Source organism: Rattus norvegicus, chromosome 1 (genome assembly GCF_036323735.1).
Source record: "Rattus norvegicus strain BN/NHsdMcwi chromosome 1, GRCr8, whole genome shotgun sequence".
In the NCBI taxonomy this organism is placed as follows: Eukaryota; Metazoa; Chordata; class Mammalia; order Rodentia; family Muridae; genus Rattus; species Rattus norvegicus.
The window spans coordinates 105,038,471-105,051,897 of record NC_086019.1 but is presented as its reverse complement, the minus strand read 5'-3'; the positions used below and the strand labels follow the sequence as shown (position 1 = coordinate 105,051,897).

The 13,427-nt window shown below is 51.9% G+C and overlaps 1 protein-coding gene across 4 annotated transcripts; it reads left to right on the top strand.

The window, feature by feature from the left end:
- Positions 1 to 46: 46 nt before the first annotated feature.
- On the top strand, positions 47 to 13,411 carry Ruvbl2 (RuvB-like AAA ATPase 2). 4 transcript variants are annotated; one of them, NM_001025405.3, is made up of 15 exons: positions 178 to 570; positions 3,517 to 3,571; positions 4,797 to 4,852; positions 5,141 to 5,282; positions 6,137 to 6,266; positions 6,369 to 6,435; positions 9,965 to 10,071; positions 10,148 to 10,241; positions 10,382 to 10,505; positions 10,832 to 10,926; positions 11,011 to 11,129; positions 12,506 to 12,625; positions 12,790 to 12,919; positions 13,100 to 13,214; positions 13,302 to 13,411. In NM_001025405.3, exons 1-15 carry the CDS (start codon positions 559 to 561, stop codon positions 13,325 to 13,327), a joined length of 1,392 nt encoding a protein of 463 aa, NP_001020576.2. In that variant the 5' UTR covers positions 178 to 558; the 3' UTR covers positions 13,328 to 13,411. The 4 variants fall into 4 exon arrangements, with proteins under 4 accessions (XP_063140289.1, NP_001020576.2, XP_038960974.1 ...); XM_039105046.2 differs by lacking the exon at positions 178 to 570 and adding an exon at positions 585 to 696; XM_063284219.1 differs by having other exon boundaries at positions 47 to 570; positions 13,100 to 13,411.
- The last annotated feature ends 16 nt before the right edge of the window (positions 13,412 to 13,427 follow it).

Genomic DNA, 13,427 nt, shown 5'->3' with positions numbered 1-13,427 from the left:
GAGGCACTGCCCACCCTGCTGGTCTAGCACGATTGGTCGGCGACTGGGGGGCGGGGGCTATTGCGTGTTCTTATTGGCCGATGGGATCCAGTTTCTTTGGCCGGAGCCTCCCAAGGAGCTGCAGGAGGCGGGGCTTGTTGCTACGCAGCATGAACATGATTGGTGAATAGAACTGTCAATCTCAGCTGTAGACCCCAATTTGGTGAGGAAGGTTGGACAGAGAGGAAAGGGATCGTGGAGGACGTGTGGTTGCTACAAAGTGTGTTCAGAATTTTGCAATCGGACTTAGCGGTTGCGGGGCGGAGGGGAAGGAAGGGGGAGGACGCTAGGTAACGGGAGGAGGAGCAGGAGACGTCACGAACCCACCCTGGATTCAGAACACCCGCTTTCCAATTTAGCCTCTCGGGTTGGGCGCGGTCTAGTGTACGCCCCCCAGGACAGTTTTACATAGTTTATGAACCATAGAGATGACTGGATGACCGGGAGCCTAGAGAGCACGAAGGCCGCGCTCCTAGCCCATTTCCGTTTCCGCTGAGGCATTGGCGGTTGGTGTGCATCATGGCAACCGTGGTAAGTGTTAGGTGCATGTGGAAGACTGAGAATGACCCTTCTTACGGAGTCTGAAGGGGGAAGCTGGAGAGGAATCTTGGGTCTGAAAGAGGAGTGATAAGGAAGATGCCTGGTTTGACGGAGAAGGTCTGGGGAGTATTCCCGAGTCGGAGTGAGGATGCTGAGGACACCGGGTCTGAGCAATGGATACTGAGGAGGATGCATGTGTCTAAGGGAAGAGAGCAGAGGAGGATGCATGAGTCTGAAGAAAGAGGGTTAAGGAAGTGGCCTGGCTCTCAAGGAGGGGTTGGGAGGACACATGGATCTATGGGAAGTGTTGGAAGAGAAGATACCAAGGTCTAAGGGAAGCAGGCTGGTGTGTGCACCTTTGTGTTTGAGGTAGGAGGGCTAGAGCCTGAACCCCTGGATCTGAGGAGGGATCACAGTGGATGAGGCTTGGTTTAATGGAGGAGTGCTGGGGAGGGTACCTGAATCTGAGGAAGGAGGGCTGAGGAGGGCACCTGGGTTTGAGGGAGGAGGGTTGGGGAGGGCACCTGGGTCTGAGGGAGGAGGGCTAAGGAGGGTACCTGGGTCTGAGGGAGGAGAGCTGGAGAGGACAGTTGGGTCTGAGGGAGGAGGGCTGGGGAGGGTACCTGGGTCTGAAGGAGGAGGGTGGGATGAGGACTCCTGGATCTGGAGGAAGTGTATTAACCACTGTGGAAGCTTCATTGTGTGGCCTTAGAAGCTGATGGAGAAGGCAATTATGTATTAAAAATCCTAGGTCTGTGGGTAGTGCAAGCCTTTAGTCCCAGCACTGGGGAGGCAGGAGCAGGTGGATCTCTGTGAGTTTGAGTCCAGCCTGGTCTACAAAACAAGTTCCAGAACAGCCAATGGTTACACAGAGAAACACTGTCTCGAAAAACAACAGAAAGAGTCCTGGATCTGATGGAAGAGTCCTGTAGACACTCAGATTTCTCTGTGAATGACTGAATAACCAGAGCCTGAAATGGCAGTCATTGTTCATCCCACATCATGTTCCTGTGATGTGGTCACTGGCCAGTTCCAAAGTCTCATCCCAGAGTCCTTCAAGGACTGAGACTGGTACCCTGATCTCTGGGAAAGTTGTGTTGTGTGCTTGAAAGCTCAGGTCACATAGATGGGAAAGTGAGTCAGGAGCCAGGAGGTGTCAGTGAGGAAGAGAAAGTACAGGTTAAGAGTGAGGGGTCTTGTCGAGAGAAAATTTGTATTTTCCAGAACCTCAGTTGGGCACATGTCTGTGGGATGGATCACACCATTATTTGAATGTTAAAGTGAGCGAGTAAAGCCCAGGAAGTGAGACCACACATATTGGGCCTGGTGTTAGCTCTCCAGACCTCCCAGGGAAGAAACAGTGTGGCTTTGTGGTGGCCTCGATTCCAAGGTTGAGCCCAGTCAAGTTGTAGGGAAGTCAGTGGAGTCTGTTGCTGTTACCATGTCAAGGAAGAGCGTGCCTTTGCTTGCCTCATGAAGGGCGTGTGTGTAATAGTAGTTTGGGGTCCATCCAGCCTTCAAGAGAGGACATTGGAAGGTTCCCACAGCAAGACACAGGCTGTGAACTCTCCTGGGCCATGGCTCTCCCGGAAGGCCTTGTTCAGGGAGGAGACATGCTGAGCTGTGGTTGAGGGTGGCTTAGCTTTGTGGCTTCTTCAGTTCATAAAGAATATTACAAGATGTGCAAGGACCCACCACCTGAATTCTTCCATCTCTTGTTTTCCCCGTTAGCTCGGGCTAGCCCCAGACTCGAGGCCCTCTTCTGACTCAGCCTCCCCAGTGGTTGCAGACATGCATCTTACCAGGCACCCTCCCCGAGCATTTGGCAGCCACTAACCTACTTTCTATGCCTGGCATCTCTTCTGGATATTTCATATAAGAATCATTCAACATGGAGGGTTTTTTAATTCATGTTTTATTTTCTGTGTATGGGTGTTTTCCCCCACGTATGTCTATGCCTGCAGAGGTCAGAAGAAAGTATTAGGGGGCTGGGGATTTAGCTCAGTGGTAGAGTGCTTACCTAGGAAGCGCAAGGCCCTGGGTTCGGTCCCCAGCTCCGAAAAAAAGAGCCAAAAAAAAAAAAAAAAAAGAAAGAAAGAAAGTATTGAGTCTCCTGGAGCCAGAATTACAGTCAAGTCAGTTGCCAGCCACCACACACGTGTGGGAGGTTTAACCTGGGTTAAAGGCTGGAAGGAAGAGCAGCCTGGTCTTCTCTCCAGCCCCAACATGCAGTCTTTTTTATGTGGGAAGTCCATTCACTCAGCATGTCTGCGTTCCTCCCGTGTGTCAGTGTCAGAGCTTCACTCCTTTTCCTGGCTGAATAATATTCCGTGTATGAATAGACCGTATCATATTTGTCCACTCATTGGTCAGTGAACACATGGTTCTTTGTGGCCTTTGGCTGTTGTAAACATTGGTGTGCTCGCTATGTGGGGATTTCAGGAGCTCAAACATTCTAGGAGGTGTTTACTCATGTCTCTCCCCGTGAGGGGAAACAGAGTTTGTGTTTCTTCAGGAGGCCCTGGTAGATGTTTATTGAATGAGCTCAGCACTGTAGCGTGCTATGTGTGAACATGGAGTCCAAGGTGGGCCAGGGTTGTGTGTACTGTTCCCTTTGCGAGACAAGTAGGTGCCTACTGGGAGCCAGAGAGCTCGCTGGTCTGCGAGTCTCCTTGCCATCCTCAAAGAGCTCAGTATAGGGACAGGAGGGTTTCCTCATCCATGCACCATGTGCCAGGGCCCTGAGGTGTGAGACACAGGCTATCTCCCTGGGCCCTCAGTGGTGGGGCTGATGACGGCCATTAGTGATTGGTGGCTGTTGTTGGGGTGTTGCCTGCCTGTGAGGCGGGGAGCTCCTGGTGGGCAGCAGGACCGTGAGAGAGCAGATGAAATGTGACAAATGGGACTCTTCTTACACATCACTGTCCTCACCCACAGGCAGCCACTACTAAAGTCCCTGAGATCCGAGATGTGACAAGAATCGAGCGAATCGGTGAGTGAGCAGGGTCAGGACCAGGGGAGGCACTACTGCTGAGTGACAGACAGACAGACAGACAGACAGACAGACAGACAAGGAAGTGATGGGGCCTTAGTCCCAGACTAGGCTGCTATACACGTAGCATGCCTTCATGGGGTTTTGGAAGTTTGAGGAGTGTCTGAGCTGTGTCCAGCACATAAGTGCGTATGGTGAAATACTCCCTGAGAGTACACTGGGCCTGCCTCATTCCTGGTGTGACTCAGGCCCCAAGCCTGCAGAGTACTCGGCAGGTAACCGTCAGATTCGTGAGTGTTCATGATGGATGTCTCCTGTGACATCTGGAGGTGGAGAGTCTGTCATCCTGTCCCCGGTGAGGAGGCCAGCTCTCAGAGCAGCTGAGTAGTGAGCCTCGCAGAGCCACAGGCAGGTGTGAGGCCGGCAGGCCAGCTCCCAGGACGCCAGCTGTGCAGGAGGCCACACCTACTTGTTCAGCTGTCCCTCAGCGGGTCGGACCTAGCTGTGTAAACCAGATTGGTGTCGAACTCGGAGAGATCCCCTTGCCTCTGCCCTCTGAGTGCTGTGCACCACCACGCCTGGCCTTGTTTTTCTTCTCGAGGTTTTCTCATATAGGCTGGCCCTGAACTCACTGTGTAGCTGAGGGTGACGTCACTGTGCCTGGCTGATGAATTCTACTTTTTTGAAACAAAGCACCCTCCCACTTCTAGTGCTTGAGTTGGAACCCAGGGCCTCATGCAGGCCCTGTGCTTGCTAAATCACATGTCTTCCAGAAGTGTAAGAGTGCATGTCAGGGAGGCAGGGTGTGTTAGGTCTGGTACCTGTGCCCTTTTGAGGTTTATTTCAGAGCCACTGGATGCCGTTCAGGGATCCTGTCCTCACCTCTAGGCTGGGTCCTAACCTGTCTCTCCACATCCCTGTGGAATGGCCCAGGAATGGTAGCAACAAGCTCTGGCTTGTCAGTGTGATGTGAAAACAGCACCTGTGCCAAGTACCTATATCCTCCCAGTGTGGGCTGAGACCCTAGCTCACCGTTAGTTCTTGGGCCCAGTGCCTGGGACCTTGGAAGCATCATCCAGACCTTGGATGCCAAGCACTTAACCAAGCTTGGGCATCGTTTGACCAAGAGAGCAGCCTGAGCTCTAGGGGAAGCCCTTGACTCAGCAGTTCTAGCCAGTGCTGCCTAGAACTGTCCAGTAACTCTCCTTCCCTTCCTCCCACACAGGTGCTCACTCCCACATCCGGGGCCTGGGACTGGATGATGCCCTGGAGCCAAGACAGGTAGAGCCTTGGGGCTGGGCGTGTGGGCTATTGCTGCCTGGCAGGTCTTCAGGCCTCTTGATTCTGTACTACAGCACCTCTGCTTCATGGGAGGCAGAGGCACTCGGTTCTCCATGAATTCAAGGCCAGCCTGGTCTGTAGAGTGAGACCCTGTCTCAGAAAGAAGAGAAAATCAGAACTGTTTCTTTTGTTTTCCAGCAGGTGGGGTGTGTGCCAGGGTGTGGCGGGAATGCCAAGGTGGCTCTGCAGCCAGTTACCTTCCATGTCCTCTCTCCTTCCACCCTCCAGGCTTCCCAGGGCATGGTGGGACAGCTAGCTGCCCGGCGTGCAGCTGGCGTGGTGCTGGAGATGATCCGAGAAGGGAAGATTGCGGGGCGGGCTGTCCTTATTGCTGGCCAGCCAGGCACAGGGAAGACAGCCATCGCCATGGGTAAGAGGCCTCAAGGGACAGATGTTCTCCTCTGTGCACTGCAGTGAAGCCCTCCTGTGGAAGTCAGGCACAGGCTGACTGATTAACAGTCACATAGAAGCATCAGGAGGAGGCTGTCCAGGGTCCCTGCCTTCTACACTAGCTTCCATGTTCGGCTCACTTGTATTCCAAGCAGGCTGCTAAGTTCCATCCTTCCCCACTGTGCTCGGGTCCTCAGGAGGAGTTGCAGCCGGCATGCGCATGCCTGGAAGCTGCTGTGGGAAAGTCTACCACACAGCGCCGCAGAGGTTGCTGTCTTTATGGAGTCTTTGCGGGCTCTGCCTCCCAAGTGCTGGGCCCATGCACCACCACATCCAGCATTGTTTTGCAGTTCTGAATTTGGCTCATTGGAGTTTTGGGAATAGGAGAGAGAGAGGGTGAGCACTGGATTTGGTGACCAGTGTTCTCTGCGGCAGTCCACTGGTGACTCAGGGCCACAGCCACCTCTTGTCAGATTCCGTCCGTCCTTCAAAGCCTTCCCATGCGTCTCAGCCTCCGAGACTCACCTGACCCACCAGTCGCCTCATTTCCACCTCTACTGAGACTGTGGACCGGGTGGGAGGAGCCAAGGTTCTGCCAGGAATCAGTTTAGGAGTAGTGCTCACCTAGGGATGGGACCATGTCACCATGCCTCTAAGGTGACTTGTACCAAGACAGAAGAGAACAGTATGTCAGGACTAAATGGCTCATAGGTCTGGGCATGGAGTAGAGGCATGGATGGTTTTGAGGATGTCTGGAAACTTGGACCATAAACCACCACTGTGTCAGGGACGTGGGGCCAGTAGCCACAACTGCCTGACCTCTGGTTCCCACAGGCATGGCCCAGGCATTGGGCCCCGACACACCGTTCACAGCCATCGCAGGCAGTGAGATCTTTTCTCTGGAGATGAGCAAGACCGAGGCTCTAACACAAGCCTTCCGCCGTTCCATTGGTGTCCGTATCAAGTGAGTCCTGTGGGGTGGCCCCTCTGCTTGCCCGTAGTCCTGGTCAGAGAACCAGGGTGTCCTGGGCTGGTCTGACCCAGTCTGTGCTGTCTGTCCCACCAGGGAGGAGACAGAGATCATTGAAGGTGAGGTGGTGGAGATCCAGATTGATCGGCCAGCCACAGGCACGGTGAGTCTCTGAGGCTTCATTGTCCCAACACCTATGTCACCCATGCTCCTGGCTAAGGCGCCTCCAGCCAAAAGGCAAAGGTGGGGCCAGTGGAGGTCGTCACGGGACCAATGGAGGGTGTCAGTGACTGGTCAAGTATCACAGGACCAGTGGGGGGTGTCACGGGGCTAATGGAGATTTTCTTATGAAATGAGAAGCGAGGAAACAAGTGTATGGGCTGATGAGTTACCGTGGACACCTGGATCCAAACTCCCTTCTTCCAGAACTCTTCTGAGGCCCTCCCGAGTGAGCTGCCTCTCAAATTTCCCACTTCCGGTGTCAGCCAGTCATGTCTGTCAGGTACTTGGGGGTTTTTTCTGCCTGGTCATGGGGAGTTTCTGTTTCTTTTTTACTGTGCTGGGTTAAACCTAAGGCCCACTGTATGTTAAGCAAGCTGCCCAGTTGTTTTGTTTCGTCTGAGGTTCAGCCCCAGAGCCCAGTGATGGAAGAAAAGAATTAACCCCTCACTAGGTGGCCCTTGACCTATATTTGTGCACGTACCCATGTATGTAAATAAAAATGTTCTTTATTTATAGAATAGATAGCCTAGTAGGTTTGTCTCATCCTGTTTTACAGTTGGTCTGAAATCTCATCTCTGAGAACTGAGGTGAGATTGCACCAGGCTGATGCATTGAAACTAGAGGCTCTGGGAGCCTCTTATAGGAGTTGCTGGGGTGGGATCTGGGGCCTGCAGGAGCCATGTGAGCCCTCCACAGCCAAGCTCTTTTTTTTTTTTTTTTTAAAGATTTATTTATTTATTTAATATGAGTACACTGTAACTGTCCTCAGACACACCAGAAGAGGGGCATCTGACCCCATTACAGATGGTTGTGAGCCACCATGTGGTTGCTGGGATTTGAACTCAGGACCTCTGGAATAGCAGTCAGTGCTCTTAACCACTGAGCCATCTCTCCAGCCCCTAAAATAAATAAATCTTTTTTTAAAAGACTTATTTCATGTATATGAGTACACTGTCACTGTCTTCATGCACACACAAGAAAAGGGGATCAGATCTCCATTACAGATGGTTGTGAGCCATCATGTGGTTGCTGGGAGTTGAACTCAGGACTTCTGGAAGAGCAGTCAGTGCTCTTAACTGCTGAGCCATCTCTCCAGCCCCAAAATAAAGAAATCTTAAAAAAAATAATAATAATTTTGTGTTGCAGCTGCGCTTGGTGGGACACGCCTTTTAAGACCAGCACTTGGGAGTCAGAGGCAGGTAGATCTCCCAGTTTGAGGACAGCCTGGTCTACAAAGGAAATTCTAGGACAGCCAAAACTACACAAAGAAACTTTGTCTTGTATAAAACAAAAACCAAACCCCACCTGTATGTGGTGTCTGAGGAAGGGTCTGCCTCCTGAGTGCTGGGATTAAAGGAGGGAGCCGCCAAACCCAGCCTGGTGTGCACGTGTATGTTGTATGGGAACTGGTTGACACGGGCAGAGACTAGATGTTGGGTTTCCTGCTTTGTCACAGGGTTTTATATCTTTGAGACAGGGTCTCTTTCTGAACCTGGAGCTAGGCTGGCAGCCAGACTTTCCAGTGATCCTTTCTTCATCCCCAACTGCTGGGCTTAACAGGCCTGCCTGCATGTGGCTGTGCCTGGTGGTGGTAGTGGTGATAGTGATGATGGGACACCAGTGCTGCCATCCAAATTTAGGTCCTCATGCTTGCACAGTGAGTGCTCTTCTCTGCTGAGCCATCTCTAGTCCTCACCAGGATTTCCTTCCTTCCTTCCTTCCTTCCTTCCTTCCTTCCTTCCTTCCTTCCTTTTTTTTCCTTTCTTTTTTTCTTTTTTTTTTAGGATACAGCATCTCATGTAGTCTAGACAGGCTTTGACCTTGTTGTATAACTAAGGATGGCTTTGAATTTCTGTGCCCCACCTCTTGAGGGCCTTGCCTTGCCCAGTTTGTGTGGTGCTAGGAAGGATCCCAGGGTCTTGTGTGTGATAGGCAAGCTGCTACCCACTCCCTCTTTCCTAACCCTGTTGTGTTTGAGTTGAATCTCACAGCCCGGTTGCCTTCAGTGTCCTGAGTTCTGGAATTACAGGTGTGGACCAGTACTCAATTTGTTTGTGTTTTGAGATCATCTTTTTTTTTTTTCTTTTTTTAAAATAGGCCACTCATACTGGCTGGTGGTCCTCCACCTCCCACTTCTTAGTGCTCAGATAATAGGATTTACAACCACAACCAGTTTATTTTTTGTTGTTAATGGAACTGGATTTAGCCTAGGCATGCAGCTGCCCAGTGACTTTAATAGTTGAAAATAAAGTTCTAAATTAGTTCAATCTATTAGTAACTCAATTTCAGATTTTATAAATATGGTAAGAATATTGTGGGTAAATCTTTTCCCAAGAAATGTCTATAAGATGTGCGCGTGTGTGAATTTTTTCTTTAGAGGCTCAGTGGTTAAGAGCCTGTGCTGCTCTTCAGAGGACCCAGGCTCACTGCCACCTGTAACAATATTTCCAGGGTTCCAGTACCTTCCTCTGCCTTTTGTGGGTACCTGTGCTCACATGCACAGAGCCACATACAGCCACTCATACGTGCTTGAAGTTAAAAAGAATAAAAATATTAAGATATATATGTGGGGTTGGGGATTTAGCTCAGTGGTAGAGCGCTTGCCTAGGAAGCGCAAGGCCCTGGGTTCGGTCCCCAGCTCCGAAAAAAAGAGGAAAAAAAAAAAAGATATATATGTACAGATAACCCCAGCTGCCCTTTAATTCCTCCTTTTACCCTGACTCCTACTGGGACTGAGAGGAGAAAATCATTTGGGAGAGGATCCAGAAACAGAAAACTGACTTCTGGAGTGTTCCTGAGTATATCAAGAGTGCTTACATTGGGAGAGGGATGTGTGGGCTTTGTTTGCATTTAATTAATGTTTTATAAAAGGTTATTTTCATTTGTTTTTGCATTTGCTTAGTGTGTATAGAGGTCAGAGGACAAATTATGGGAGTGGGTTCTTTTACTGTGTGGGTCCCAAAATCATTAGGATTGGTTTCAAGTGCTATACCCATTTGGACGGCCCAATTTAATTGTCTTTTTATTTACTGCTTTAATTTTTGTAATTAACAAAAACGTTATTTTTCTACGGGGGCGCAGATACTCAGGAGGCAGAGTGAGGCAGTCTCTGGACCACCCTGGGTAATAAAGTGAGGCTTTGTGAGGATGCACAGTCAGTGGTAGAGGGCCAGCTTGCCTAGAATTGACATGAGAGAGCGGGGTGTGCCTTGGAGGTACAGTGCTGGGCCCAGGGTTCTAGAAAAGAACAAAACCAAAATGCCTTTCCTTTGGATGTGAAGAGCTGTCTTGTGGGCTTATGGTGACACAGCAGCCCACACACGTTAGGAGGGTGCAGCCTAAGTGCTGGCACCCGAGTAACCACCTCCCAATGCCATCCCCTTCATGAGCTGCCTGGGCCACACCAATTTTGAAGCTATGGCCACAAAGGGGTGATGTCCTCTGAACATTTACTGGTGTGTCACCCTCAGGGATCCAAGGTGGGCAAACTGACTCTCAAGACCACGGAGATGGAGACCATCTACGATCTGGGTACCAAGATGATCGAGTCCCTGACCAAGGACAAGGTCCAGGCCGGGTGAGCCACGGGACCACAAAGAGGCTGGGCAGTGAGGGGAGTGGAACCCTCTTACTCTTTGCTGTTGCTCCTTCAGGGACGTGATCACCATCGACAAGGCCACTGGCAAGATTTCCAAGCTGGGCCGCTCTTTCACACGTGCCCGAGACTATGATGCCATGGGCTCCCAGGTGCTTGGCTCATCCCCAACCCAGCACTGGAGTGTTTCTCCATCTTCTGTTATGTCATGGGGTTGGATGCTGGGTTACCTCCCAGTGTGGGGCTCCAGGCTGTGTCCTGGCTGCCCTCACACCTGCCGTTGACCCTGTAGACCAAGTTTGTGCAGTGCCCAGACGGAGAGCTGCAAAAACGCAAGGAGGTGGTGCACACCGTGTCCCTCCATGAGATTGACGTCATCAACTCCCGCACTCAGGGCTTCTTGGCTCTCTTCTCAGGTCAGCTGCCCTTCCCCCAACACCTTGAATGCTCTGGTACATCCTTTGTCTCCCTCAGCGTGGCTCACCCCCACCCCCAGCTTTTCTGCCTCTTTCTTGGCGCTGTTAGCTTTCTTTACAGACTTGCTGCTTGTCTCTGTTCCCCGTCTGAGTGTGTCCTTCCCTACACTGCCCTCGAGTCCTCCCTCGGGTCACTCCCTCTGTCCTTTCTGGCCCTGCTGCTGCAGCCCAGAGCCCTCCTCCCCAGTGCTCCTCTGTCTCTCTCTTCACCCACCCCGGTCCTGGGCTCAATCTCTAATTCTAACTGACACCCCCATCTCTGGCAGGAGACACAGGGGAGATCAAGTCAGAAGTCCGAGAACAGATCAATGCCAAGGTGGCAGAGTGGAGGGAGGAGGGCAAAGCGGAGATCATCCCTGGGGTGAGTGGCCGCAGCCCAGGAGGGTATGGTTAGCCCTGAGGTACCAGGTGGAGAGAGCTTGATCTGTGCCCTAATGGCTTCCAGGTGCTGTTCATCGATGAGGTCCACATGCTGGACATTGAGAGTTTCTCTTTCCTAAACCGGGCCCTGGAGAGTGACATGGCGCCTGTTCTTATCATGGCCACCAACCGAGGCATCACCCGGTGAGCAGCTTTAGAGGCCTCTGCAGCAAGGGCACTCTGGGCCAGGGGTTGATGGTGGCCTCAAGGTGAATGACCATCTGCTGAGTTCCTCTCCTTACTCAGCTTGCCTCCAGTGTGGTCCTCACAATCCTGGACAGATAGAAAATCTCTTCAAGTTGGATTTAAACTTGTTGGAGCAGGCACCCAAAGGGCCCTGGGAAGTTTACCCTATGCTGAGCACGGGGCTATCTATTAGATATGTCACAAACTGCTGTGATCAGTCCGTCACTCAGACCCCGCCACTTAATCGTCACAGACCACATGTATTGACCTAAAGACACTGTGGACACTGGGCATGTCAGCTCCAACCACAGTCCTGGTAATATGGAGGCTGAGAAAGGACTCAGTTCTAGGTCAACCTGGGCTTCATGAGACCCTTTGTAGATAAGAGAGTATACAAACTGGTTTGGATAGCCAGACTTTTCCTGACGATGGCTCATGACTTCATCAAGCACATCACCTTGTCTCGTGTTTTTAGCATGGCGTCTTTGTTGTTGTTGTTGTTGTTGTTGTTGTTGTTGTTGTTGTTTGAATGTGGGGGAGGCAGTATATGCAGGTATGAATGTAGGTGTGGGCAGAATCCAAAATAGTATGGCAGGTCCCCTGCAGCTAGACTTAGAAGCAGTTGTGAGCTGCCTGGTGCAGGTCCTGGGACTCTCCCTGGGCTCCTCTGTAAGAACAGTATGTATTCTAACCATCCCTCCAGCCCCTCTTTCTTCTCTGACTTACTTTTATGTGTGTGTCTGTGTGTGTGTACACATGCATGTGGTACCCACAGATGACACAAGTTTTCAGGCCCCCTGCAACTGCAGTTAGGTGTAGCTGTGGTGAAGGCGGATGGCACACAGCCCTAAGAGGCTGGGACCTGGCTACCTTGCCTGCACTTCATTCTCCCCACTACTCCCACTTCACAGAGTAGATCAGCAAAGCTGAGCAGCTTGCCCAAGGCCATAGATGTGAAGGTAGCAGGGGGGAGGGGAGGCAGCCCTAAGGTCCCCTTTGCTAGTTGATGTTCACTGCAATTCCCCAGTCCCTGAAAGTCCATGAGTGGTAGGTTAGATCTGGCAGCTGTCCTGAGCCAGCCCCTGGAGAACAGTACTCTCATATCGATGGCTAAGCTCCCATGCCTGGAACAAACTGCCATGGGTCCCATTGCTCACCAGGAACTGGGTTTGCCAGGGCAGCAGGGCACAGGACAGCCGCTAGTGTGCACAGCTGCCGAGAAGTGTGTTACTGGGGATGAGAGCCAGTGCTCACAGTTACTGAGTTCCCAAGTGGGCTATGGTGGCACGTATGTTTTTGAAAAGCATCCATTAACAGTTTTCCCTGACCCCCAGGATCCGAGGCACCAGCTACCAAAGTCCCCACGGCATCCCCATTGACCTGCTAGACCGGCTGCTCATTGTGTCAACATCGCCCTACAGTGAGAAGGACACCAAACAGATCCTACGTATCCGGTGTGGCATCTGCCCCACACTGAGTCGGGAAAGATGGGGTGGGAGGCCCTCCTGTGCCCGTGGCTCTTTTAGCCTCACCATCCGTGGTTCCGAGACCCCAGTATCCATGCATATTATGGGATGGGTGGGTGATATGCCTGCCGTTTTGGCCTGCCTTCCCACAGCTGTGAGGAGGAAGATGTGGAGATGAGTGAGGACGCCTACACAGTGCTGACCCGCATTGGGCTCGAGACCTCCCTGCGCTACGCCATCCAGCTCATCACAGCGGCCAGCCTGGTGTGCCGGAAACGAAAGGTCAGCCAGCGAGTTAGCCTGGAGGACTGAGGGGTGGCCCTGGGGTAGCCCTTGAGCCATGGTACATGGATATTTAGTGGGGACTAAGAACCACAGCCGGTGCCCGGGCATTTTAGAGAAAAAAACCTAGTGGTGGGGGTGGCCCCGTGCTGACATCAGCTGAGCCCCACCTGCTCTCAGGGCACGGAGGTGCAGGTGGACGACATCAAGCGCGTATACTCCCTCTTCCTGGATGAATCCCGCTCCACACAGTACATGAAGGAATACCAGGACGCCTTCCTCTTCAATGAGCTCAGTGAGTATCCCAGGCTGCTGCCACTGTGGGAGGGGCTGCATGGGAGCACCCAGGAGCTCCCTCACATTTGGCTTCCCCTCTCTGCAGAAGGTGAAACAATGGACACCTCCTGAGCTGACACTGCACCCCAACCCTTCCCAGCCTGTTTTCTACAAGTTCTAACACTGTGACTTTGTATAAAATTATTGAAAACTGGAGTTCTGCTGTATCCTC

What these genes read in the sequence shown, in the direction of transcription:
- Ruvbl2 (XM_063284212.1), top strand. Translation starts at nt 676, where the DNA reads ATGCCTGGTTTGACGGAGAAG. An exon ending in GAAGACAGCCATCGCCATGG is followed by an intron (nt 5,283 to 6,136) that starts GTAAGAGGCCTC and finishes TGGTTCCCACAG; the next exon opens with GCATGGCCCAGGCATTGGGC. An exon ending in AAACAGATCCTACGTATCCG is followed by an intron (nt 12,626 to 12,789) that starts GTGTGGCATCTG and finishes GCCTTCCCACAG; the next exon opens with CTGTGAGGAGGAAGATGTGG.